Source organism: Ornithorhynchus anatinus, chromosome 10 (genome assembly GCF_004115215.2).
Source record: "Ornithorhynchus anatinus isolate Pmale09 chromosome 10, mOrnAna1.pri.v4, whole genome shotgun sequence".
Classification (NCBI taxonomy): domain Eukaryota; kingdom Metazoa; phylum Chordata; class Mammalia; order Monotremata; family Ornithorhynchidae; genus Ornithorhynchus; species Ornithorhynchus anatinus.
Genome location: NC_041737.1, coordinates 13,242,879 through 13,270,527, shown reverse-complemented (window position 1 = coordinate 13,270,527; position 27,649 = coordinate 13,242,879). Strand labels below are relative to the sequence as shown.

General features: G+C 47.1%; 1 protein-coding gene across 1 annotated transcript in view; it reads right to left on the bottom strand.

Moving 5' to 3' along the window:
• UBAC2 (UBA domain containing 2) overlaps positions 1-7,489 on the bottom strand; it is a 195,028-nt gene extending 187,539 nt beyond the window's left edge. Inside the window, exon 1 of the mRNA XM_029074151.1 lies at positions 7,420-7,489. Within this exon, the coding sequence (XP_028929984.1) occupies positions 7,420-7,450 (31 nt within the window). The 5' untranslated portion in view covers positions 7,451-7,489. The remainder of the gene's footprint in view (positions 1-7,419) is intronic.
• Between the last annotated feature and the right edge of the window lie 20,160 nt (positions 7,490-27,649).

Below are 27,649 nucleotides of genomic sequence, written 5' to 3'. Positions count from 1 at the left end.
GCACTGTACTAAATGCTTGGGAGTGTACAGTACAACAATTTAAAGACACATTCCCTGTCCACTGTGACCTTACCGTCTAGAGGGGAAAACAGACATTAATCCAAATAAGTAAATTACAGATATGTACCTAAATGCTATGGGGCTGAGGGAGGGGCGAATAAAGGGTGCAAAAATAAAAGGTGCAAATCCAAGTGGGAGGATGGCACAGAAGGGAGTGGGAGAAGAGGAAATGAGGCTTAGTCAGGGAAAGCCTCTTGGTCATGTGCTTTCAGTAGGGCTATGATGGTGAAGAGAGTGATCATCTGTTGGATATTGGGGCGGGGAGGCGTTTCAGACCAGAGGCAGGATGTGGGCAAAAGGCTGTTGGTAATACACAAGATCGGGGCACAGTGAGCAGGCTGGCACTAGAGGAGCCAAGAGTGCAGGTTGGCCTGTTAGAAGAAAGCAGTGAGGTAAAGTGGGGGGTAGGGTGCGTGGGGCAAGGATGATTGAGTGCTTTCAAGTCAATGGTCAGGAGTTTCTGTTGAATGAGGAACTGGATGGGCAACCACTGGACGTTCTTAAGGAGTGGGGAGGCACGGACTGAATGGCTCTGTAGATAAATGATCCGGGCAGCAGAGTGAAGTATGGACTGGAATGGGGAGGACAGGAGGCAGGGAGGTCAGCAAGGAGGCTGAAGCGGTAATCAAGATGGGGTAGGATAACTTGGATTAACGTGGCAGCAGTCTGGATGGAGAGGAAAGGACAGGTAATTTGCAGGTGTGCAGGTCTCTTCCTGGAGCTTCAACCAGAGCCAAGGGGGAAGCTCCACAGAACGCCCTCCCTCCTCAAATTTGACAATGACTCTCCTCTCCTTCAAAGCCTTATAAGGCACATCTCCTCCAAAAGGCCTTCCCTGACTAAGCCCCCCTTTCCTCCTCTCCCTCTCCCTTCTGCGTTACCCTGACTTGCTCCCTTTGCTCTTTCTTCCCCCCCTCCCGGCCCCAACGCACTTATGTACATATCTGTAATTTTATTTGTCTTGACTTCTGTCTCCCTGCCTCTAGACTGTAAGCTCCTAGTGGGCAGGGAATGTCGCTTTTCACGGTTGTATTGTTCTTTCCTAAAGCTTGGTAAAGTGCTCTGCACACAGTAAGCACTCAATAAATATGACAATGAATGAATGAACCCCATGCTGGCTGCTCCCAACCTAACTTACATCTTGCACTTTCCCCAATTCCTCTCAAAACGTTGAGGCGACTAAATAAAGATTGCCAGTGTCAGTTCAGGATCTGAGATACTATCCCATCGGCCAAAAGCTGCGGCTGCCGTCAAGGACAAATGAAAATACTGTATACAGCACTCAATAAAGCACTCTCAAACTCATCTGAAAAATAGCAAGAGTTTTAAAATGAGGTTCACCGTATCCCTACTTAAGAGTCTTTACTTGGGTTTTTTTTGAAGTTTCGAGATCTATCAAACCATTTTCTCGGGGTGGTTCAAAATCTCATTTTTAGGATCAACTTTAGAAGCGAGTTACATGCCCAAAATAGAGGGCTTTAAAATTCTCAAAGTCAATCTGCTGATCAGAAATGAACAATTTTCCAATTGTGAATGCTCAAATGCCATGCTTTCCTAATGAATAGCCAGACTTGCAGTTATCCAACAGTTCTCTCTCTTATGGTTAGAAAATATCTTCTGAAAGTGCTCAGAAAGATCCTGTTAATGGTATTACTTCACATACCTAGTTGTGGGCAGGGACCTAATCATCCAACTCTGCTGCTTAGTACAGTGATGATTGGGAGACATTAAAATAACCCCAAGACCATTACTCAAACTCAAGATGCTAATTATAATAACCTGATATCAAAAGAGGAGATTTTGCCAAAACTGTATTTAGTAGAAGACTGCTCTCGGATTGTTTGGTCAGATTCAAAATTCTCTTTGTGTGATCCTGTAACTCCTCTTAATACCACCAATACAGTCACAACCGGTCAAGTCCCCAATTCACAGAGCGATGCTGACAATATTAATCAACAGTGACTGTGAAGTGCTTTGAGATCAACAGAGGAAAGGGTCATAGATCAATGAAATGAGAAGTTATATATAAGACCAAATCCAATATTATTACCCCTGAACTGGAGAAGCACGATGCTCCTAAATAAAGACTGCAAATTTAATACTAATTCACCCTTATGCACAACCATTGATCCAAAGTAAAATAAAGGATTTAAAAGTAACAATTCCATTCGATTTTACTTGACATTCATAATATCAAGGATATAATAAGAACGTTGGTATTCGTTAAGCCCTTACTATGTGCCGAGCACTGTTCTAAGCGCTGGGGTAGATACAAGGGAATTAGGTTGTCCCACGTGGGGCTCACAGTCTTCATCCCCATTTTACAGATGAGCTAACTGAGGCACAGAGAAGTTAAGTGACTTACCCAAGGTCACACAGCTGACAAGCGGCGGAGCCGGGACTAGAACCCAAGACCTCTGACTCCCAAGCCCGGGTTCTTTCCCCTGAGCCACTCTGCTTCTCCTCTACAATTACGATTCCCACGATACTGTCACCAGTTCACAAGCACAAATCTACGAAGTTTTAAGAACTGGTAGGAAATTACGGCCGAAGAATTTAAGTCTTTTCACATCACTGCGAACTCCCCGGAGTGCTTATAAGGGAAAGAGTTCGGGGATTCTTTCGAGAGAATCAATCTTGGTAGAGCACCAGCAAAGTCTGGAGAACAACTGAAAGACTGTCCTCTTCTGCCCTCTACCCGCTGACTGCTTCTTTAGGTTTATCGTTCCACACTTCTCAACAGCTGCCCTGAGCCTTCTCCCTAAAATAACACCTTGAACTTGAAGGGCCATTTTACTTTTGCCAAAGACTCTCACATCCACTCAACTTATCCTCATTTTTCCTAGATTTTGCTTCACAAAGAGAGAGTCCGAAGATGTGGATTCATTCCCCCACCCCAGGCTTCTTTTCTCCCCAAATCGGCGAGACTCTTCCCCTCACCTTTGTCCCCAGCCTCCTTAATTAAATCGAGCTTGCCATCCACTCAAGGGACCTTGGGGTGACCCTCTAGACTGTCAGCTCCCTGTAGGCAGGGCCCGTGTCCACCCGCTCCAGCGTATTATACTCTCCCAAGCACCTGCAGGAGCAGTGCGGCTTAATAATAATGTTGGTATTTGTTAAGCGCTTACTAGGTGCCGAGCACTGTTCTGAGCGCTGGGGTAGACACAAGGGGATCGGGTCGTCCCACGTGGGGCTCACAGTCTTCATCCCCATTTTACAGATGAGGCAACTGAGGCACCGAGAAGTAAGTGACTTGCCCAAAGTCACACAGCCGACAAGTGGCCGAGCCGGGATCCGAACCCACGACCTCTGACTCCAAAGCCCGTGCTCCTTCCACTGAGCCATGCTGCTTCTCTAATAATAATGTTGGTATTTGTTAAGCACTTACTATGTGCAGAGCACTGTTCTAAGCGCTGGGGTAGATACAGCGTAATCAGGTTGTCCCACGTGAGGCTCACAGTCTTCATCCCCATTTTACAGATGAGGTAACTGAGGCACAGAGAAGTAAAATGACTTGCCCACAGTCACGCAGCTGACAAGTGGCCGAGCCGGGATTCGAACCCACGACCTCAGACTCCCAAGCCCGGGCTCTTTCCACTGAGCCACGCTGTAGATCAGAAGGACCTGGGTTCTAATCTCAGCTCTGCCAAGCGTCTGCTGTGTGACCTTGGCCCAGTCACTTCAACTCTCTGAGCCTCTGATATCTCCTCTGTAAAATGGGGATTAAGACCGAGTGCCCCAAGTGGGACAGGGACTGTGCCCAACCTTGGGAGTCAGAGGTCGTGGGTTCTAATCCCGGCTGCGCCGCTTGTCAGCTGTGTGACCCTGGGCAAGTCACTTCACTTCTCTGTGCCTCAGTGACCTCATCTGTAAAATGGGGATGAGCCTTCGAGCCCCGCGTGGAACACACGTCCCAGCTCGTATCTACCCCAGCCCTTAGAACAATGCTTGGCACATAGTAAGCGGTTAACAAGTACCATAATTATTAGGCATCCAGTATAGTGCTCTGCACACAGAATTTATTAAGCACCTAGTATAGTGCTCTGCACACAGAACGTGCTCAAAAAATGCCATCGATTACGATTAATTCAAGGGTCCTTAGGGTGACCCATCAGCCCAGTAGGTTTCCAGAGAAGTCTGTCCCTCTGAGGCCTTCGCCTGCCCCATATAATCAGTCATTTCACTTCCCTGTGCCTCAGTTCCCCCATAATAATATTGGCATTTAGGCGCTTACTATGTGCCAAGCACTGTTCTAAGCGCTGGGGTAGATACAGGGTCATCAGGTTGTCCCACGAGAGGCTCACAGTCTTCATCCCCATTTTCCAGATGAGGTCACTGAGGCCCAGAGAAGTGAGGTGACCTGCCCACGGTCATACGGCTGACAAGTGCTTCAGGGAGAAGTTATTTATGGGCTCGACTCCCGGCTCCGCCACTTGGCAGCTGTGTGACTGGGGGCAGGTCACTTCACTTCGCTGGGCCTCAGTTACCTCCTCTGTCAAATGGGGATGAAGACTGTGCGCCTCATGTGGGACAATCTGATTACCCTGCATCTACCCCAGCGCTTAGAACAGTGCTCTGCACACAGTAAGCGCTTAACAAGTACCAACATTATTATTATTATTAAGTGGCGGAGTCGAGATTCGAACCCATGACCTCTGACTCCCAAGCCCGGGCTCCTTCCACTGAGCCACGCTGCTTCTCCTCGTCTGTAAGATGGGGATGAAGTCTGTGAGTCCCACGTGGGACAGGGATTTGGGTCCAACCCCCAGATTAGCTTGCAGTGCTTAGAACAGTGCTGGAGAAGACAGCAAGCCCTTGCCAAATTCCATCATCATCACTGTATTTATTGAGTGCTTCGTGTGTTCAGGGCACTGTACTAAGCGCTTGGGCATCCCGGGCCTGAAATGAGCGGTCCTGCACGGCGGTGCCAGGATGCCCACCTCCGACAGAGACTTCTCCTGAGCCTGGCACCTGCTGGGGCGCCTGGGAGGAAGCGGAGAAGCGAGAATTAAACGGCTCTGCCCACCTGGGAGAAAGGGAGGGGGAACAGGTTCCTGTCTGCCTGCCCACACCCCCAATCAATGCTATTTATTGAGTGCTTACCCCGTGCAGAGCACTGTACTAAGCGCTTGGGAGAGTAAGCAGCGTGGCTCGGTGGATAGAGCCCGGGCTTGGGAGTCGGAGGTCATGGGTTCGAATCCCGGCTCGGCCACCTGTCAGCTGTGTGACTGTGGGTAAGTCACTTTTCGTCACTTAACTTCTCTGTGCCTCAGTTACCTCATCTGTAAAACGGGGATTAAGACTGTGAGCCCCACGTGGGACAACCTGATTCCCCTGTGTCTACCCCAGCGCTTAGAACAGTGCTCGGCACATAGTAAGCGCTTAACAAATACCAACGTTATTATTATTATTCTCTGTGCCTCAGTTTCCTCATCTGTAAAATGGGGATTAACTGCGAGCCTCAAGTGGGACAACCTGATTACCCTGTATCCACCCCAGCGCTTAGAACAGTGCCCTGCATATAGCAAGCGCTTAACAAATACTAACATTATTATTTATTGAGTGCTTACCACGTGCAGAGCACTGTACTAATCGCTTGGGAGAGTAAGCAGCGTGGGTCTGTGGAAAGAGCCCGGGCTTGGGAGTCTGCGGTCATGGGTTCGAATCCCCGCTCGGCCACTTGTCAGCTGTGTGACTGTGCGCAAGTCACAACTTCTCTGTGCCTCAGTTACCTCATCTGGAAAATGGGGATTAACTGCGAGCCTCAAGTGGGACAACCTGATTACCCTGTATCCACCCCAACGCTTAGAACAGTGCCCTGCATATAGCAAGCGCTTAACAAATACTAACATTATTATTTATTGAGTGCTTACCACGTGCAGAGCACTGTACTAATCGCTTGGGAGAGTAAGCAGCGTGGCTCAGTGGAAAGAGCCCGGGCTTGGGAGTCTGAGGTCATGGGTTCGAATCCCCGCTCGGCCACTTGTCAGCTGTGTGACTGTGGGCAAGTCACAACTTCTCTGTGCCTCAGTTACCTCATCTGGAAAATGGGGATTAACTGTGAGCCCCACGGGGGACAACCTGATGACTCTGTATCCACCCCAGCGCTTAGAACAGTGCTCTGCACAGTGCAGGCGCTTAACAAATACCAACATTATTATTATTAAACAGAATTTGTAGATCCATTCCTCGTCCATCACGAGACCGCACAGCCACGATCAATGGTATTGACTGAGCGCTTCCTACGTGTGGAGCACTCATCCAATCAATCGCATTTATTGAGCGCTTTGGGCAGAGCTCTGTACTAAGCGCTTGGGAGCGTGCAACAGAATGAGCAGATCCGTTCCCTGCCCACACCGTGTCTGCACAGCCCCAATCGGGGGTATTGATTGAGCGCTTAGTACAGTGCTCTGCACATAGTGAGGGTTCAATAAATGCGATTGGTTGATGCTCCACACATTTTAAGCGCTCAATCAGAGCGCTCAATCTGTCCTAAACGCTTGGAAGCTTGCAACAGAAAGAGCAGAGACGTTCCCTGCCCCCACCAAGCCTTTACTATGTGCAGAACACTGTACTAAGCGCTTGGAAGCGTGCAACAGAATGATCAGAGACGTTCCCTGCCCCCCCACCGAGCCCTTACTATGTGCAGAACACTGTACTAAGCGCTTGGAAGCGTGCAACAGAATGATCAGAGACGTTCCCTGCCCCCCCACCGAGCCCTTACTATGTGCATAACACTGTACTAAGCGCTGGGAAGCGTGCAACAGAATGAGCAGAGACGTCCCCTGCCCCCACCGAGCCTTTACTATGTGCGGAACACTGTACTAAGCGCTTGGAAGCGTGCAACAGAATGATCAGAGACGTTCCCTGCCCCCCCACCGAGCCCTTACTATGTGCATAACACTGTACTAAGCGCTGGGAAGCGTGCAACAGAATGAGCAGAGACGTCCCCTGCCCCCACCGAGCCCTTATCGTGTGCAGAACACTGTCCTAAGCGTTTGGAAGCGTGCAACAGAATGAGCAGAGCCGTTCCCTGCCCCCCCACCGAGCCCTTACTATGTGCAGAACACTGTACTAAGCGCTTGGAAGCGTGCAACAGAACGAGCAGACACGCTCCCTGCCCCCACCGAGCCCTTACTATGTGCAGAGCACTGTCCTAAGCGCTTGGGAGGGTGCAGCAGAAGGAGCAGCCAGGTTCCCCGCCTGCGCGCCCCCCCCCCACCCCCGAGCCGTCCGAGCCCCAATCACCGGTCCGGATTGAGCGCTTCCTGCGTGCGGAGCCGCCCGGCCATGGCGAGGGCGTGCACAGCACTGTGCTGAGCGCTGGGGAGGGAGGAAGAGGCCGGGGGCGCTACTCACAGAGCCCGCTGGAGCCGGTGCTGCTGAACATGGTCCCGGGCCCGGAGCCCCCCGCCAGGGGGTGGGGGAGGGGGCGGCCGCAGGGGGCGGGGCCCAGTGCGCAGGCGCGGACTCCGGCCTGCCCGCCCCCCCCGCCCCGCGGCGCCTGCCCACTGAGCATGCGCGCCGCCTGCGGCGCATGCTCCCTTCGAGCCTGGGCGGGCGAGGGGCGGGGCGGACGACCTCTCTCGGTTGCCCCGACGACCGGGGCGTGGTCCCTGCGCCCGCACCCCCCCCTCCATCTCCTCGCGCCGTCTCCATCCCCTCCCATCCTAAACGGAGAGGGGTTTCTGTCGCCCCCCGGACTGCCCCGCCCCTTGATCCCTCCTTCCTCTTCCCTTCTCCCCCATTTTGGGGAGGAATCCCTTCGGGGGGCCGGCTCTAGGAGGGGTTTCATTGGAGCCCCCCTCCCTCCCAGGAGTCGAAAATTGGGAGGAAAAGGCGGGAAAAGGGGGTTTTGCGCATGCGCAGTACAAAGCGCCGGAGGCGGGAAGCCGTCGAGGTGGCCCCGACCCCTTTGGCTATTTGTTCGAGGCTAGCAATGTGCCAGGCACTGCACTAAGCGCTGGGGACTGGGATAATAAAATGGTGGTATTAGTTAAGCGCTTACTATGTGCAAAGCACTGTTCTAAGCGCTGGGGGGATACAAGGTGATCAGGTTGTCCCACGTGGGGCTCACAGTTTTCATCCCCATTTTACAGATGAGGTAACTGAGGCACAGAGAAGTGAAGTGACTTGCCCAAAGTCATAATAATAAAGGTATTTCTTAAATGCTTACTACTAACCGTAATAAAGATGGCATCTCTTACCCCCCCTTCACCTCTCCGCAGCTTAACCCTCTTTCCCCCCCGTTTCCCTCTGCTCCTCCCCCCTCCCTTCCCATCCCCTCAGCACTGTACTCATCCGCTCAACTGTATATATTTTCATTACCCTATTTATTTTGTTAATGAAATGTACTTCGCCTCGATTCTATTTAGTTGCCATTGTTTTTACGAGATGTTCTTCCCCTCGACTCTGTTTATCGCCATCGTTCTCGTCCGTCCGTCTCCCCCGATTAGACCGTAAGCCCGTCAAACGGCAGGGACCGTCTCTATCTGTCGCCGACTTGTTCATTCCAAGCGCTTAGTACAGTGCTCTGCACATAGTAAGCGCTCAATAAATACTTTTGAATGAATTGAATGAATTTGTTAAGCGCTTACTGTGTGCCACGTACTGTTCTAAGCACCGGGGGAATAATAATAATAATGTTGGTATTTGTTAAGGGACAACCTGATGACCCTGTATCTCCCCCAGCGCTTAGAACAGTGCTCTGCACATAGTAAGCGCTTAACAAATACCAACATTATTATTATTATTATTACTGTGTGCAGAGCACTGTTCTAAGCGCTGGGGGAGATAGAGGGTAATCAGGTTGTCCCACGTGAGGCTCACAGTCTTCATCCCCATTTTACAGATGAGGGAACTGAGGTACAGAGAATAATAATAATGTTGGTATTTGTCAAGTGCTTACTATGTGCAGAGCACTGTTCTAAGCGCTGGGGTAGGTACAGGGTAATCAGGTTGTCCCACGTGAGGCTCACAGTCTTAATCCCCATTTTACAGAGGAGGTAACTGAGGCACAGATAATAATAATAATAATGATGTTGGTATTTGTTAAGCGCTTACTATGTGCCGAGCACTGTTCTAAGCGCTGGGGTAGACATAGGGGAATCAGGTTGTCCCACGTGGGGCTCACAGTCTTAATCCCCATTTTACAGATGAGGGAACTGAGGCCCAGAGAAGTGAAGTGACTTGCCCAAAGTCACACAAATGACAAGTGGAGGATCCGGGATTAGAACCCATGACCTCTGGCTCCCAAGCCCAGACTCTTTCCCTGAGCTATGCTGCTTCTCTACTAGCTAATCAGGTTGGACCAGTCCATGCCCCATGTGAACATGTGCCAAGCACTGTTCTCAGCACTGGGGTAGATATGAGGTCATTCATTCATTCAGTCGTGTTTATTGAGCACTTACTGTGTGCAGAGCACTGTACTAAGTGCTTGGAAAGTACAATTTGGCAACAAATAGAGACAATCCAACGATGGGCTCACAGTCTAGAAGGGACATCTAGAAGGTAATCAGGTTGTCCCATGTGGGGCTCACAGCCTTAATCCCCATTTTATAGATGAGGTTACTGAGGCACAGAGAAGTCGAATAATAATGTTGGTATTTGTTAAGCGCTTACTATGTGCAGAGCACTGTTCTAAGCGCTGGGGTCGATACAGGGTAATCAGTTTGTCCCACATGAAGCTCACAGTCTTAATCCCCATTTGACAGATGAGGTAACTGAGGCACCGAGAAGTGAAGTGACTAGCCCAAGGTGACAGAGCAGACAGGTGGGGGACCCAGAATTAGAACTCAGGTCCTTCTGATTACCAGGCCCATGGTCCGTCCCATGGGTTGATAATGAGCAAAAGGACCACGTTCGTCCACTGGTTCTACCCGCGGGACTTCCGAGCATGGGGGCAAAATACCGGAAAATGGAGGAGGAAAAGAGAGAAGAATGAAGGAGAAGGGAGATTGGGGCCCAGCTATTTCAGACAATCAATAGTATTATCTTTAATAGGGAGGGTAAAACGGTTATTTAAACTCTTGCCTCAAGGAATTTATACTGTTGAAGGGTAGACACAGTTACATTACAGGTATAAGGAATCAATAAAATTAAAAGATTGATAGACAAGTGCAATGTGGTGAAAGGAGGTGTGGTGTGATACCCAAGAACTTGGCTGATGCTGAAGTAGTGAAGTGACGGTAGGGAGCAAAAAATGATGTGGAGAATAGAGATTAATTAGTGAGGTCTCTGTGGTTTCACAAGGACTTGGAGATGAGGGGAACAGTAGTCTGATGGAAGTAAAGGAGGAGAAAATTCCACTTAGGAGGCAACGGGTGAGCAAGAGGTCAACAGTGAAGCGGATTACTAACTCCAGGGGAAAATACCCGTTTAATGTGTTCCATTCTACAGTTTCTTCTATTGAAATGTGCATCCCAGGAATCACCTGTTCCGTCCTCACCTTTTTGGGGCCAGGAAGTAACCAGAGAGTTACTAATCCAACAACCCTAGACCCACCAAGCTGCTCACTTGAAATAGTTTATTCACTTTTACATCGACTTGCCTGTTTTTGAGCGATTTAGCCCACTGAGAGCAGCTGGTGGAAGATTCCCACATGAGAAATGCAGAATCTTGAGAGAGAGAGAGAGAGAGAAAGGAAGAGTCTTAGACTTGTCTGTGGTGGAACGTTGGGTTAATACTTCACTGATGTTGTTGACTTGCTTTATTTCAAATCCAAAATTCTAGTATCAATTAGGAGTTTTCCATCTCTTCAGAGTTGGGAAACCCTTTCAAATTATTTTCTGGTTTCATGGAATAATGGCCTGCTCTACATGCCTAAAAATACAATCACTTGAATAAGATGCTTTTTTTTAAATGTGAGCTTTGTTGTGGAAAACTCAGAGTATAATAATATGTAGCTTACGACCCTCAATAAATTGGTTTCAAAAGGATTCAAAGTAAAGCTTTCATGCATTCATTCATTCAGTAGTATTTATTGAGCGCTTACTATGTGCAGAGTACTATACTAAGCGCTTGGAATGTACAATTCGGCAACAGATAGAGACAATCCCTGACCAATGACGGGCTCACAGTCTAATCGGGGGAGACAGCAAAGCAAAACAGAACAAAACAAAAACAAGACAACATTATCACGATAAATAGAATCAAGGGGATGTACTTCTCATTAACAGAATAAGTAGGGTAATAAATAATATATACAAATGAGGACAGTGCGGGGGTGGGGGGGAGGAACAGAGAGTGGGGATGGGAGGGGGAGCAGAGGGGAAGGGGGCTAAGCTGAGGGGAAGGGAAAGGGAAGGGGGAGGAACAGAGGGTGGAGGGAGAGCAGAGGGAGAAGGGGGGAGCTCAGTCTGGGAAGGCCTCTTGGAGAAGGTGAGCTCTCAGTAGGGTTTTGAAGAGGGGAAGAGAGTTAATTTGGCAGACGTGAGGAGGGAGGGCATTACAGGACAGCGGTTAGGATGTGGGCCAGGGGCCGTCGGCGGGATAGGTATGAAGGGGGGACAGTGAGGAGGTGAGCAGCAGAGAAGCGGAGTGTACGGGGTGGGCAGTAGAAAGAGAGAAGGGAGGTGAGGTAGGAGGGGGCAAGGTGATGGAGACCCTTGAAGCCCAGAGTGAGGATGTTTTTGTTTCATGTGGAGGTCGACAGGCATCCACTGAAGGTTTTTAAGGAGGGGAGTGACATACCCAGAGCATTTCTGCAGGAAGATGATCCGGGCAGCGGAATGAAGAATAGACTGAACCGGGGAGAGATGGGAGGAAGGGAGATCAGAGAGGGGGCTGACACAATAATCCAGCCGGGATATTATGAGAGCTTGTACCAGCACGATAACCGTTCGGATGGAAAAGAAAGGGAGGATCTTGCCGATATTGTAAAGGCGAGACCGGCAGACGTCGGTGACGGAGTGGATGTGTGGGGTGAATGAGAGAGCGGAGTGGAGGATGACACCAAGATTGCGGGCCTGTGAGACGGGAGGGACGGTCGTGCCGTCGGGGAAGTCAGGAAGAGGACAGGGTTCGGGAGGGAAGATGAGGAGCTCAGTTTTGGACATGTTGAGTTTTAGGTGGCGGGCAGACATCCAGGTGGAGACGTCCCGGAGGCGGGAGGAGATACGAGCCTGAAGGGAAGGGGAGAGGACAGGGGAGGAGATGTAGATTTGGGTGTCATCGGCGTAGAGATGATAGTTGAAGCCATGGGAGCGAATGAGTTCACCGAGGGAGTGAGTATAGATGGAGAACAGAAGCAGGCCAAGAACTGACCCTTGAGGAATCCCGACAGTTAGTGGATGGGAGGGGGAGGAGGAGCCCTCGAAGGAGACCGAGAATGAACGGCCAGAAAGATAAGAGGAGAACCAGGAGAGGACGGAGTCCCTGAAGCCAAGGTGAGATAAGGTGTGGCGGAGAAGGGGATGGTCGACAGTGTCAAAGGCAGCTGAGAGGTCGAGGAGGATTAGGATAGAGTAGGAGCCTTTGGATTTGCCAAGAAGGAGGTCATGGGTGACCTTTGAGAGAGCAGTCTCGGTGGAGTGGAGGGGACGGAAGCCAGATCGGAGGGGGTCCAGGAGAGAGTTGAGATTCTAGAGGGGAGAGACCTATTTAACAAAAAAGGGTGATAATAAGCTCTCACTATGCAGATCAATCAATCAATATTATTTATTCATTCAGTCAGTCATATTTATTGAGCGCTTACTATGTGCAGAGCACTGTACTAAGCGCTTGGAATGTACAATTTGGCAACAGAAAGAGACAAACCCTGCCCAACAACGGGCTCATGGTCTAAACGGGGGACACAGCCCCATGTAGGACATGATTAGCTTGTATCTACCCTAGCGCTTAGTAAGGTGCCTGGCACCTTAGTAAACGCTTAGCAGATGCCATTTAAAAATAAAAAACTATCCAGCATCTTAAACCTGTCTGTCGATCTGTCTGCCTATCTCCCCCTCTAGACTGTAAGATTGTTATGAGCAAGGAATGTTTCTGCTGATTATGTTGTATTCTCCCAAGTGCCTAGGACAGTGTTCCATACATAAGAAGCGCTCAACAAATCTGATCGATTGACTGATTGATTAAGCGATGTTAAAAACAGAAGGTTCCCACAAACCAAGGAGTCCTCACTAAGGCTGCCCCAGGTCCTCGTCGAGTTGGATTCATAAGCATCTCTAGTTAATCCCAGGCCACCAGAGTGTAAAGACTTACCGCCAAGAGCATAAATAGTCAGAAAGCTCAGTTAGCTTCAAGAATTTTTTTCCAGGACCTCCACCGAAGGAGATTTCTGTGCAGGGGGTAGAGAACCAAAGAAACAAGGGTCTTTCCCATGGTCTTGTTGAACGTGTGCGTTATAGCACATGTAGAAATTAAGATTGCAACATGGTTTCTATTAGAATCCATTGTTTTTCACTTACTGGCAACCACTAGAAGAATATCTCTACTTTTAGAACTGAAAAGGACATGGGAAAAAACAAATCATTCCAATATGCATTCAAATTTTAGGGTATTTTCCCGGGAATTGAGAAAATGGAGAAAATCAAAAACAAAAAAAACCAAAATGGCAAGGTTTTTTCCCCACATCTCCTCACCAAATGCCCCTGCCTTGTAGAGGGAACTGGGTTTCTTGGACAATTAGATGGAGAGCCTGTGCCGAGAGATGGTTCTTGAATCTTGAATTACCGTAGTGATCAACATTTTAAAATGATGCACTGAATATTCGTGACTGCTCTTTTCACTGACTGTACATCCAGAGGTAAGGTGGAACCCGAAGCTGAGGAGCAGTAAAGTTTGATATCTCTCTGAGTGGAATTTGTTTCCAATTCATCTAAAGGTTGCAAGCTCCGTAGGAGAAGCGGGGATGGCCTGATGAAAAGAGCCTTGGCCTGGGAGTTAGAGGACCAGACCTCTCAATTCTGGCTCTGCCACTTGCCTGCTGGGTGACCATGGGCAAGTCACTTAACTTCTCTGTGCCTCAGTTTCCTCATCTGGGAAACAGGGATTCACGAACTGTCTTCCCTCCCCCTTAGCCTGGGAGCCCTGTCTGGGGCAGAGACTGTGTCCAGCCTGATTATCTTGTTTCTACCCCAGTGCTTGGTACAGTGCTGGGCACACAGTAAATGCTTATCAAATACAACAATTATTAATAACTGAGTAATGAGAGTCTTCAAAATTATAAAAGAGTGGACTAGAAGGACTTACGAGCAATTGAATTGGACCATTCAGTTCTGGATTTTTCAAGCCCAGGATGCTTTGGATTTCTATTTCTAAATACGGCTAGATAGCGACTTTTTTTTTTTATGGCATTTGTTAAGCACTTACTATTTGTCGAGCACTTTCCTAAGGGCTGGGACAGATACCAGCTAATCAGGTTGGACACAGTCTTTGTCCCACATGGGCCTCACGGTCTTAATTTCCATTTTACAGATGAGTATCACAGAGAAATGAAGTGACTTTCCCAAGCTCACACCGCAGACAAACAACAGAATCAGACTCCCAAGGCCCGCGCTCTAACCGCTAGGCCACGGTCTTTCTCTAACATTCCCGTTAACCTTCCTTCACCACAGATATGGTGTGCTCTTTTCAAGCGGACTAGATCAGAATTGGGCTGGCAGATCAGAATCATTAACACTGACCATCCAGAGGGTAACACATGGGTTCGAATCCCGGCTCTGCCACTTATCAGCTGTGTGACTGCGGGCGAGTCACTTCACTTCTCTGTGCCTCAGTTACCTCTTCTGTAAAATGGGGATTAACTGTGAGCCTCACAACCTGATTACCCTGTATCCACCCCCAGCGCTTAGAACAGTGCTCTCAACATAGTAAGCGCTTAACAAATACCTATATCATTATTATTATTATTATTATTATTATTAACACGGTGCCTGGAGTGAGAAATTGAGATTGTGGAGAAGCAAAATACTCCAAATTTCACTCACTGGAGCACATACAGGATCAATTCCTGTCTCATTAGAAAAGCAGTATGCAATTAAACGGTGAAGTGGAAGAATAAGGAGTTGTCCCCTATCTGAAGACGATCCTATCGTGGGCTAAAATGCAAAACTCGAAAGCTGAAAGAGCACCCCTAGGAATCACCAGTAGATGGCTATAGCTTCAACCCCTCCACCGTTCTGCGCGAACTGCCAACTCTTGGGCAATTTGAGAACACAGATGAGTTCAAATTTACCCAAGCTTCACTTTGCAATACCTTTTATGGCATCAAAGTCAATTACTGCCATGAGGCTCTGGAATGAAAATGAAAAGAGCAGACCGTGAGAAAGGACAATTTACCACCAAAACGCAAGGAGTACTAAGACAATTGTTTTCATAACGTTAAAGCGATCAAGTAGCCGAGGCCAAGAGAGTAGAACAGGCTGCCCCAGCATTATATTTCTTCAAGAGAAAGCCAGAGATGCCAGACCAGTGACCAAGCAAGAAAAATAGCAGCAAGATATTACAAAGTCAAGCACTCAGAGCTGAAGACGGCATAATCTTTGCTCAGAAGCTTTTTATTCATTCAATAGTATTTATTGAGCGCTTACTATGTGCAGAGCACTGTACTAAGCGCTTGGAATGTACAATTCGGCAACAGATAGAGACAATCCCTGCTCACTGACGGGCTTCCAGTCTAATGAGTGATCTTCATGAAGGAGAGGGGAGGCTGGGGGAGATAACACCCTTGCTCCTGAAGTCTGAAGGGTGATCCCCTTGTCCCATTGAGAGATGGGGTCAACATTGCCTAAACTATAAGTCAGCAGAGGCACTTTGCACACACTCTGTCTGGTAACACGAACCCAGCTAAATTGGTAGCATTTCATATATTTTTATTTCTGATTCTGTATCAGACATCTGCATGACTGCAACACTTGAAGTCATTTTCCTTTTTACTTCCCACATGTAATCCATCACCGAGTGATGCTGTTTCTTGCTCCGTATACTTCCTGGATATTAATCAATAATATTTATTGAGCATCAGCTATGTCCAGAGTACTGTGCTAAACACTTGGAGAGTTCAGTAGCATTAGTAGACATGATTCTCGTTCTCAAGGAGTTTACAGTCTGGTGGGGGAAACAGACTTACCGGGAGGAGTAACAAGGACAAGTGGTTATATAAATCGGTTAGTGCTTAAGAAACGAGGTATTTAAGATGCGTACAGGGAGTCGCAGGGTAGTTGAGATCACAGAAGTGTGTAGGTGGGCAGCAGTGCTGAAGTGGCAGTTGGTCTCTAGCCTGAGGGGGAGTTCATCGGGAAAAACTCTCTTGAAGGAAAAGTGATTTCAACCCAGCTTGGAAGATTGGAAGAGCTTTGGTGTGGGGGACTTGAAGGGAGAGAGAGTTCCAGGCAAGAGAGGTGATGAGCAAAAAATAAATGGTGGAAGGGAGGAAAATGATTAACTTGAGAAGAACAGAGAGTGTGAGCTGAGGTGTAGTGGGAGAGAGAGTTCCAGGCAAGAGAGGTGATGTGAGCAAAAAGTAAATGGTGGGAGGGAGGAAAATGATTAACTTGAGAAGAACAGAGTGTGAGCTGAGGTGTAGTGGGAGAGAGAGTTCCAGGCAACAGAGGTGATATGAGCAAAAGTAAATGGCGGGAGGGAGGAAAATGATTAACTTGAGAAGAACAAAGAGCGTGAGCTGAGGTGTAGTGGGAGAGTAGAGGGGATAATTGGGGGAGGAGGGCAGAGGTGATGGCGTATCTTAGGTTGTAAACTCTTTGCGGACAGGGATCGTGTCTGCTAATTCTGTCAGATTCTACTCTTCCAAGCACTTAATACAGTGCTCTGCACGTAATGAGCGTTCAATAAATACCATTGATTGAACCCAGTGATCAGGCTGATATGGAGAGGAATGGGTCTGGGGAGACATAAGTAGAACACTTCAGAGAAGCAGCGTGGCTTAATGGAAAGAGCACTGGCTTGGGAGTCAGAGGTCATGGGTTCTAATCCTGCCTCCGCCACTTGTCAGCCGTGTGACTTTGGGCAGGTCATTTAGCCTCTCTGTACCTTGGTTACCTCTTCTGTAAAATGGGGATTAAGACTTGTGAGCCACATGTGGGACAACCTGATTATCTTGTGTCTACCCCAGCACTTAGAACAGTGCTTGGCACATAGTAAGCACTTAACAAATGCCACCATCATCATTATTATTCTTGTTACTTTAGAAAAACCACCCAGGCAGTAGAGTGAAATCTGGGCTAACTGAGGGGAGAGACTGGAGGCATTTTCCCTTCCATTTCCACCTTTTCCATTCATACCACTTCCTGTGTATGCTTAATCTACAGTTATAATAATAATAATAATAATAATAATTTTGGTACTTGTTAAGTGCTTACTGTGTGCCGAGCACTGTTCTGAGCACTGGGGTAGATACAGGGAAATCAGGTTGTCCCACATGAGGCTCACAGTCTTAATCCTCCTTTTAAAGATGAGGGAACTGAGGCACCGAGAACTTAAGTGACTTGCCCAAAGTGACACGGCTGACAGGTGGCGGAGCCGGGAAGAAGCGTGGCTAAGTGGAAAGACCACGGGCTTAGGAGTCAAAGGTCATGGGTTCTAATCCCGGCTCCGCCACTTGTCAGCTGTGTGACTTTGGGCAAGTCACTTAACCTCTCGGTGCCTCAGTTCCCTCATCTGTAAAATGGGGATTAAGACTGTGAGCCTCACGTGGGACAATCTAATGACCTTGTATCTCCCCCAGCGCGTAGAACAGTGCTCGGCTCATAGTAAGCGCGTAACAAATACCAACATTATTATTATTAGAACCCATGACCTCTGACTCCTAAGCCTGGGCTCTTTCCACTGAGCCATGAGTTATGTCATGGTACCTAGACATGATTCTACATTTTTCCACTTGGGATCATGATTTTGTGTGCTATAAAGTTTCTGCCAGATGAATTCACCTGTATACTAATTTCCAAGGACCCTAAAATCTGTCCTTTCCCACCCCTCTGCCTTTGGAGGCTCCTTTTTTCTTTTTCTCAAACCTTGTGTTCTGATCTGCTAGGCCTGCCTCCTGTGTCCTCCTCTCTCCTGCGTCCAGCTTTACTAGGTTCCCCCACCGCCAGCCATCGACTCAAGTTACTCAACGTCTTTCCTGTCAGCTTGGCATCCTCTACTCTACTATTTCTTCCTGTTTGCGCTTCTTCCTGATTGCAAATTGTTTCGCCTGCCTCCTCTGTTGAATTGTAAGCTCCTTGAGGGTAAGGATCACGTCCACTCATTCTACTGTATTCTCTCGAGTGCTCAGTACAGTTCTCAGTGCACAGTAGGGGCTCAATAAATCCTACTGACCGATGGACTCAAATCCCTTGCCTCAAGCACAAAACTCTGTGGTTACATCACGAAGTCCGTGGTTCCACTGGGCGGTGAAACAAACCATCAAAAAGTCAACTCTTGGCCAACTATTTGACTCATCAGTGGTCGAAGTTCTGGCCTCAGCAGAGCAGTTCTTAGTAAACAATTGTTGTTACCATCCCTCCTCCTTCAAGGATCCTCCACTCCTCACCCCCTTCCTTGCCTCCTCCTCCTTTTTCTCTTCTGGATTACTTCCCGTGCTACATTCCGTCCCTGGCTGCAGCTTTAACTGTAACAACAGGAGAAGTTCAATCCGATCAGGAGATGCCACTCCTCACTCCCTTAACCTGTCCAGGGAGTAGGAACTTAATAAATAGCATTGATGTTTTTCTTCTTATCGTTATTATCGAATTCTTCTTTTACTGCCCCCACTTCTCTTGGTCTAGGATTTTTTGACCCAATCCCCCGGCTGCCCCAATTCCCTCTCTTTTACCCCTCCCCTCAGCTCGCTCTTTTTTTCCTTTCGGGACACTCGCTTCTCCACAGCTGGAGCTCCTGGCTTGATCAAGGCATTATCTAGACAATCCACAATCAATCAATCAATGGTATGTACTGAGTGCTTACGGTGCGTAGAGCACTGAACAATACAACAGAGTGGGTAGACCTATTCCTTGCCACAGTGAGCTTACATTCTAGATTTGGAGATGGATATTAATCTAGATAAGTAACTCACAGCTTTATAGCTATGCACAGAAGTGCTGTGGGGCAGAGACGGAGTAGCTACCAAATCCCCAAAGGGTGCGGATCTAGTGTCACCCCATCTAGACTGTAAAGTCGTTATTATATTGTATTGAATTGTGCTCTTCCAAAAGCTTAGTACAGTATCTGGTGCATAGTAGGTGCTCAATAAATACCATTGATTGATTGACTGATAGAAGAGAGAGGGAAGGGGGGAGAAGAGGGTTCATCGGGGAAGGCCTCTTGGAGGAGGTGTGACCACAGTAATCGGATTCTTACTGGCCCATGTCCTGCCCCTGGCCTGGAATGTCCTCCCTCCTCAAATTCAACATATAATTACTCTCCCCTCCTTCAAAGCCCTATTGAGGGCACATCTCCCTTAAGAAGCCTTCCCAGACTAAACCCCACCTTTCCTCCCACTCCCTTCTGCGTCACCCTGAGTTGTCCCTTATGCTCTTCCCCCAACACCCCCATCCCCACAGAACTTATGTATATATGTGTAATTTTATTTATTTGTATTGATGTTTGTCTCCACCCTCCCCTAGACTGTGAGCTCATTACAAGCAGGTAATGTCAGTGTTTATTATTAATAATAATAATAATAATGGTATTTGTTAAGCGCTTACTATGTGCCAAGCACTGTTCTAAACTCTAGGGTAGATACAAAGTGGTCAGGTTGTCCCACATGGGGCTCACAGTCTTATTCCCCATTTTACAGATGAGGTAACTGAGGCACAGAGAAGTTAAGCGGCTTGCCCAAGGCCCCATAGCAGACAAGCAGAGGAGCCGGGATTAGAACCCATGTCCTCTGTCTCCCAAGCCTGTGCTCTTTCTTCTAAGCCATGCTTTTCCAAGCACTTAGTACAGTGTTCTGTATACATTAAGCGCTTAATAAGTACGATTGATTGAATTAATGAATTAGCCAAGTATTTTCCTGCCCCAGGTCTACTAAACTTTTCGGTGTAGATGAAAGCATCTAAAATGGGGTAGTCATATTAATCCTTGCCCAGCCCTCCAGAGTGCTTATAAAATAGAGCTCTATCAATGAACACATTAGTTGTTTTTCAGTCTTTAAGGGAAATATTTCAAAGATCACATTCCTTAGAATAGTTCTGTTTGGGCGTGCATGATCCCAATGCCTGAACGTGATTCAGGACAAATGTATGACCTTTTCACAATTCCAGAATTTCTTTAGCCAAGTCCCGGTGGTGCCGTCATCAAATGAGAAAGTAGATTTTCAATTTCTGTTCCTCAGAATATAAGGACAGAAACCTTGCTCTTTATAAGGAAATGCTTATGGTCGACAGACTCAGTTATGAAAAACAGTATTATATTGTTGTTCTCAAGAAGGTGAGATAGATTTTTGTATTGTATTGTTCCCTACAGCTAATTTAGCAGCAGTGAGATTTAATCATTTTGGCAATTGTACAGTAAAAGGTGATGAATTAAATGAGAGTTTATGTCTTTGAAGGAAATGAAAAGTATCCCTAACACTGGCTGTATTTGGAGTTAAACTTGCCCGTGAAGAATTCATCATGTCTCTGCAGTCAATGTATGTCAGAGTGTATCAGTCGATCATATTTATTGAGCGCTTATTGTGTGCAGAGCACTATACTATACATTCGGGAGAGTAAAATTAACAGAGCTGTTAGACAACATCTTCCCTGCCCACAACAAACTTATAGTCTTATACTTATACAAACTTATAGTTATACAAACTTGAAGCGGCGTGGCTCAGTGGAAAGAGCCCGGGCTTGGTGGTCAGAGGTCACGGGTTCCAATCCCGGCTCTGCCCCTTGTCAGCTGGGTGACTGTGGGCAAGTCACTTCACTTCTCTGTGCCTCAGTTTCCTCGTCTGCAAAATGGGGATGAAGATTGTGAGCCTCACGTGGGACAACCTGATGACCCTGTATCTCCCCTAATGCTCAGAACAGTGCTCTGCACATAGTAAGCGCTTAAATACCAACAATAATGATAATAAATAATAGTCTAGAGTGTAGTTAATAAGCATGTATTAAGCTCCATGTGACTCTTAAAACCTCCATCAACATCTTTCAGAGTCTTTGGAAGCACTCTACTATGTAAATTTCAGGGAAATAGAAGAGATCTGGGACTCCTCCACCTCTCCTGTAATAGAGGTGCTGTTTGAAAGATTTTCTTTAAAGCTTGGTAAATCAAATAGTATTTGGTCATCTATGACACTGTCACATCCTTGCTGACCCTTTAGAAACAGATTTCTTTCATACCAAAGACACATTCAGCCGACTGGATAAAAACATGGATGTCATTTAGGGGGTTATCTGTTTTTACTCAAATTAGAAGCCTAAAATGTATGTATCCTTTTTATGGCATTTGTTTAAAGCTTACTATGTACCAGGCACTATGCTAAGTGCTGGGGTAGATACAACCTCATCAGGTTGGACACAGTCCATTTCCCATGTGGGGCTCACAGTCTTAATTCCATTTTAAACATGAGGTAACTGAGGCACAGAGAAGCAAAGTGACTTGCCCAAGGTCACACAGCAAACACGTGACAGAGCCGGGATCAGATCCCAGATCCTTTGATTCCCAGGCCCGTGCTCTTTCCACTAGGCCATGCTGCTTCTCCGTCGATCTCCCTACATGATTTAACAATATTTCCATGAAGCCTAGAATGATTTCCCGGTTTCCATGAAACAATCATTTATTAGAACTTCCCGTGCACCTCCGCACTTAAAAATCGGATTCTTTTTTGTTTCTGATTATAAATGTAATCAACTAGCTTCCTAGGGAATAGCTTAGCTTGAGTTAGTTACACCCTTTCCTTTTAGCATAAAGCTAGAAAAAACAATGGGCAAAACTCATCCTAGCTAGGAAAATGGGAAAAGCCCCTTCACATTTCCTGTCTTTTGGTTTTATTGCTTTGTTTTCCCTGAACTTCTCCAATGGTATATTAAAAAAAACCCTTTAAACTAACAGAGCAGATAGCTTGCCTGTCTCCATCACAGTTTCTCAAAAGACTGTATTTTCACCTCCTTCTATTTACCCCTTCCAACACTTTTAAGGCATTTAAACATTATAAAGTTATAATGCTGACTGTAGACTGTTAAATCCTTGTGGGCAGGGAAAGTATCTGCCAACTCTTTTGTACTGTACTCCCCCGAGCGCTCAATACAATACTCTGCACAGAGTAAGCACTCAATAAGTACCACTGCTAATGATAATGCTGATTAGGTGGGTCAGGGATACCCAACAACCAAAAGTCTCACTAGGAAGATGGGTCAGGTATTGTGCTCGGAAGGTGACGAGTCTAGACTTGGTTAAAAAAAAAAAAAAGGAATTCTAGACAGCCTGAGTCCCCTGGCATCCAAGCCCTGCTTGGCTAGCCCTAGCCTGGGAGTCTCACGGATCTGAGCCTACAGAGATTTTTTTTTTCTTTCTGTGATATAGGAGGAGCTACCGACAACATGTACCTGCAGGTTGGATCTGATTATTGCTGCTTCCAGCTTCTAAAAAGAAAAGACATGGGTGTGAAGGAAAGGAGAAATCAATTAAGGAATAGAAGAAGCAGTGGCAGAGGAAAAAGCCGAGGAAAAGGAAAGGAGAGGTAGGAAGAAAATGCAGAGAGGAGACTCGGGGGGGAAAAGTACTATATTTTCCATGAAGTCGTAGGAGACTCTATGACTGCCTCGGCTTCTGATGGCCCATAAATTAACACAGTCATTGCCACACACACCCAGAAATTACTTCTCTGAAGTGGGAATGCTCGATGGGGAACACACACCCATATACCTATCCCTTCCTGAAGTTTCCATCAACCCCTTGAAGGCGGCGGTCAGAAGAGTGGCCACTCATCCAGTTTTATACAGGACAGTCCTGTTTTCAAGTGGTTTGTCTCATCATAATTGGGAGCATCACCATCCTCCACATCTTCAAAGCCCGCAACCTTGGCTTTATCCCTCCCTTTCCATCTCCATAGGTGATTTGTCACTAATTCTCGTCGGCATTTCCTCCACGATATTTTCAAGATGCTCACTTCCTCTCCAACCAGTCGGCCACCACACTAGTGTAAGTTCTTATTTTCCCACTTGACTGCACTTCACCGGTCTTCTCACCGGTCTGTCTGCCATTAATCTTGCACCGCTCCAGCCTTTTTACTGGTTTTTCTGCTGCTAGTCTCTCCCTATAGTGCCCCAGCCTTCTCACTGGAGTCTCTGTTACTAGTCTCTCCTTTCTTCAGTTCATTTACTGGCTGACAAATAGCCCACACTTGGCTTAAATCCTTTTACTGGGTGTGGAGCCACAATCCCTGCTCTCTCAGAACTTCCAGCTGGTGCTTCAAGTGGGAATTTCTCCTTTTGCTTTAGTCAGGGTCTGCTATGTCACTTCTTACCATTGCCACATTATCAATCAATCAATGGTATTTATCGATCACTTACTATGTACCAAGCCCTGGGTTAGATCCAAGCTAATCAGTTTGGACACAATCTGTGTCCTACATGGGGCTCACAGTTGGTAGACACGTTCCCTGCCCAGAATGAATTTACAGTCTAGAGGATGATGATGATAATGATGATGATGTTGCTGTAGCTTTTCTGCCGATGAAGCAGAACCAAAGTGCAGCCCTTCTCTTTCTCCCGGGGTCTTCTGATAGTTAAGGGTCCTCCCCAGTCCCCACCCCCAATGGGTTACATTGGTAGTAAGGCCTTGATTTCTATCTGTCTAGAGAGCTAGAATATCCACCATCATGAAGTTTGGGGTGGCAGGGCATGTGTCTGTTTATTCTTATATTGTACTCTCCCAAGCATTAGTATAATGCTCTGTACACAGTAAGCGCTCAAATTATAAGTATCATAATTATTAAGTGCTTACTGTGTGCCAGGCAGTGTACTAGCACTAGGGTGGATACAAGCCAATCGGGGTGGAAACAGTTCCTGTCCCATGTGGGACTCACAGTCTCAATCCTCATTTTACAGATGAGGTAACTGAGGGACTGAGGAAATGAAGTGATTTACCCAAGGTCCCACAGCAGACAAGTGGTGGAGCTGGGATTAGAACCCAAGACCTCCTGACTTCCAGACCCACGCTCTATTCACTACGCTATGCTGCTTCTCAATACGATTGGTTGAATGAATGAATTAACTAACTAATCTCTTCATTCATTCACATTTTCATATAGTGGAAACCCAAGACAACGAATCTGACTCAATACTTCTTCCCAGGGAAGGACTTGCAGTAAGTGATGAACCAACAAGCCCAGAACATGGGCATGTTATAAAGCCCGGCAGGTTAAATCATGTGCCCCAAAAGGATGAGTAACGATGATGGATTTTTGCTAATGTTAAAAAAACCCCAACTGCATCGGCACAAGGAATAAAAGCGGCATTAAGTATATTGTTAACATTCAATCAAGTATTCCTTTGCCCAAGAGCAACGTCGAGTCAGGTTCTCAATTTGGTAATGATGCAATGTAAATGGAAAGGAATAGAAAATGGGGTTGGTTCAAACTTTTTTGTTTGTTTTCAGTATATTGAGCGCTCATTCAGTGATGTATGCTGTATTAAGTATTTGGGAAGCGTGAGCGATATTCCCTGCCCACAAAGAGGTTCCCTGCCTACAAAAATTACAAATAGGATCATTGAAATAAATGGAGGTATGCTTAAGGGCTGAAGGAAGGAATAAGTAGTGGTAGTAATCATATTATCATTATTACTACAAATTATAATAATAATAACATTAATGGTATTTGTTAAGCAGTTCCTCTGCGCAGAGCACTGTACCGAGCGCTGGGAAAGAATACACGTTTGGGAATTAGACTCGGTCCTTGACCCTTGTGTGGCTGGCAATCTAAAAGGAGCATCACGTCTTCTCCTTGTCACCTACCTCTCTGGGCCGGTCCTCACTTTTGGACATTTGAATGGAATGAGAGAGATGTAAATGGTAGATATGGCTGTTGGGCAGATGTGGCTCGGGGTATCGGGTAAGGTTTATTACAGGAGGTGGGGTTTTATGAGAGCTCTGATTATGGGCAAGCTGTGGTATGTTGGATTGGTGGGGGAAGCGTTGCTTTTACCCTCTATAGATTTGGGCTAGATTCCCAACCACACTAATCCCTGGCCTCCAACAAGTTCTAAAAGCTCTGACCAAGGCTGAAAAGACCCCAGTTGTTATTTCTCCTCACTCACTAGGTCGTCTCAGCCAATCTTCCACTTCCAAACGCCATCCCACTTTTCCCACCCTTAAGACGCCACCCCCTCTTTGCCATCCCGCCTTCTCAATTAGAGTCAGAAGGACCTGGGTTCTAATCCCTGCTCTGCCACTGTCTGCTGTGTGACCTTGGCTAAGTCACTTCACTTCCCTGGGCTGCAGTTACCTCATCTGTATAATGGGAGACTGAGTCTCATATGGGGCAGGGACTGTGTCCCACCTGATTACTTTGCATCTACCCCAGCACTTAGAACAGTGCTTGGCACAGAGTAAGCGCTTAAAAAATGGCCTTGAAATTAAAGAAATACAGAAATAAGTAACTCCTGGACCACTACTGGTGGGCTAAGTTCCAGCCCACGATCTGTCACCGGGAGTGACCCTTTCAAGTCAGCATTGGCACACTACAGCAATGAGCTGCATCTGCCCCTGCACGGCCTAGCAGCATGGCCCAGTGGCAAGAGCCCAGGATTGGGAGTCAGAGGACGTGGGTTCTGATCCCTGCTCTGCCACTTGTCTGCTGTGTGACCTTTGCTAAGTCACTTCACTTCCCTGGGCTGCAGTTACCTCATCTGTAAAATGGGAGACTGAGTCTCATATGGGGCAGGGACTGTGTCCCACCTGATTACTTTGCATCTACCCCAGCACTTAGAACAGTGCTTGGCACAGAGTAAGTGCTTAAAAAATGCCCTTGAAAATAAAGAAATAAGTAACTCCTGGACCACTACTGGTAGGCTAAGTTCCAGCCCATGATCTGTCACCGGGAGTGACCCTTTCAAGTCAGCATTGGCACACTACAGCAATGAGCTGCATCTGCCGCTGCACGGCCTAGCAGCATGGCCCAGGGGCAAGAGCCCAGGCTTGGGAGCCAGAGGACGTGGGTTCTGATCCCTGCTCCGCCACCTGACTGCTGTGTGACCTTGGGCAAGTCACTTAACTTCCCTGTGCTTCAGTTCCCTCAACTTTAAATTGAGATTAAGACTATGAGTCCCATCTGGAACAGGGACTGCGTCCCACATGATGACGTTGTGTCAACCCCAGCGTTTAGAACGGTACTTGGCACATAGGAAGGATTTAACAAATAGCAGAATACCATAATGTAGTTGTACTGAACTCTCCCAAGCGCTTAGTACAGTACGTTGCGCACAGTAAGCGCCCAATAAATACGAAGAAATGAATAAATGAGCACAATTATTATCATTATGATCCCTTCATGGTAGCAGTTATCAGGCTTGCTTCTGCCCACAGCCCTAAGTGCAGAAATAGCAGCGGGGCAGATCTGGTCCTTGGCCCTTTCAGGGCAGCGCTGGTGGCCACCGGCTCTCTTTCCGGGCTAGCCTAGAGGCCTCCTTCCCTCTTCATTCCCTTTCCCTCAGGCACCCCACCACCAGTTCAGACAGAAAAAAGACTTAACCTATGCACCTCCTTTTTAGCCAACTCTTCCGTTATCTTCTTCACCAGAGGAAAGAGAACTGTCTTCTTATTCTGCCAATCCTATTGCTTCCGGGTGGGTTGAGGAGAGCAGAAGGAGGCAGAAGGATGGCCCTCTTTGGCACGAAGTCCAAATCTACAGTTCTTAAAATAAAACCACTAGGCTCCAAATTGTAGCGTAGGCAAGATCGCCAGTATAGTTTGACTGTGTCCAACCCGATTTGCTGGTAGCCACCCCAGTGCTTAGTCTAGTGGCTGGCACCTAATAATAATAATGTTGGTATTTGTTAAGCGCTTACTATGTGCGGAGCACTGTTCTAAGCGCTGGGGTAGATACAGGGTAATCAGATTGTCCCACCTGAGGCTCACAGTCTTAATCCCCATTTGACAGATGAGGTAACTGAGGCACAGAGAAGTTAAGTGACTTGCCCCCAGTCACACAGCTGACAAGTGGCGAAGGGGGATTCGAACCCATGACCTCTAAATCCCAAGCCTGTGCTCTTTCCACTGAGCCATGCTGCTTCTCTAATAATAATAATAATGTCTAATACTAATAATAACTAATACTAGTAATACCTAATAATGCCATAATAAATCTGGGAAACATCTTGGCCTAGTGGAAGTACCGAGGACCTGGGATCTAATTCTGGCTCTGCCACTTGCCTGACGTGTGATCTTGGGCGAGTCACTTCATTTCTCTGTGCCTCAGTTTCTTTATCTGTACAATGGGGATTCAATGCCTGTTCTCTCTCCTAGTTAGACTGTGAGCCCCAAGTGGGAAAGGAACACTGTCTGACTTGATTATCTTGTATCTACCTCAGAGCACAGTACAGTGCTTGCCACAGATAAGTGCTTAAAAAGTATCATTATAAAAAAAAACCCCGCAGTGTTCTGCCAGAGGTCTTTCTCAGTGAGGGAATGTGGCAGATTTTGACAGAATTGAGTTAGATTTTCAATC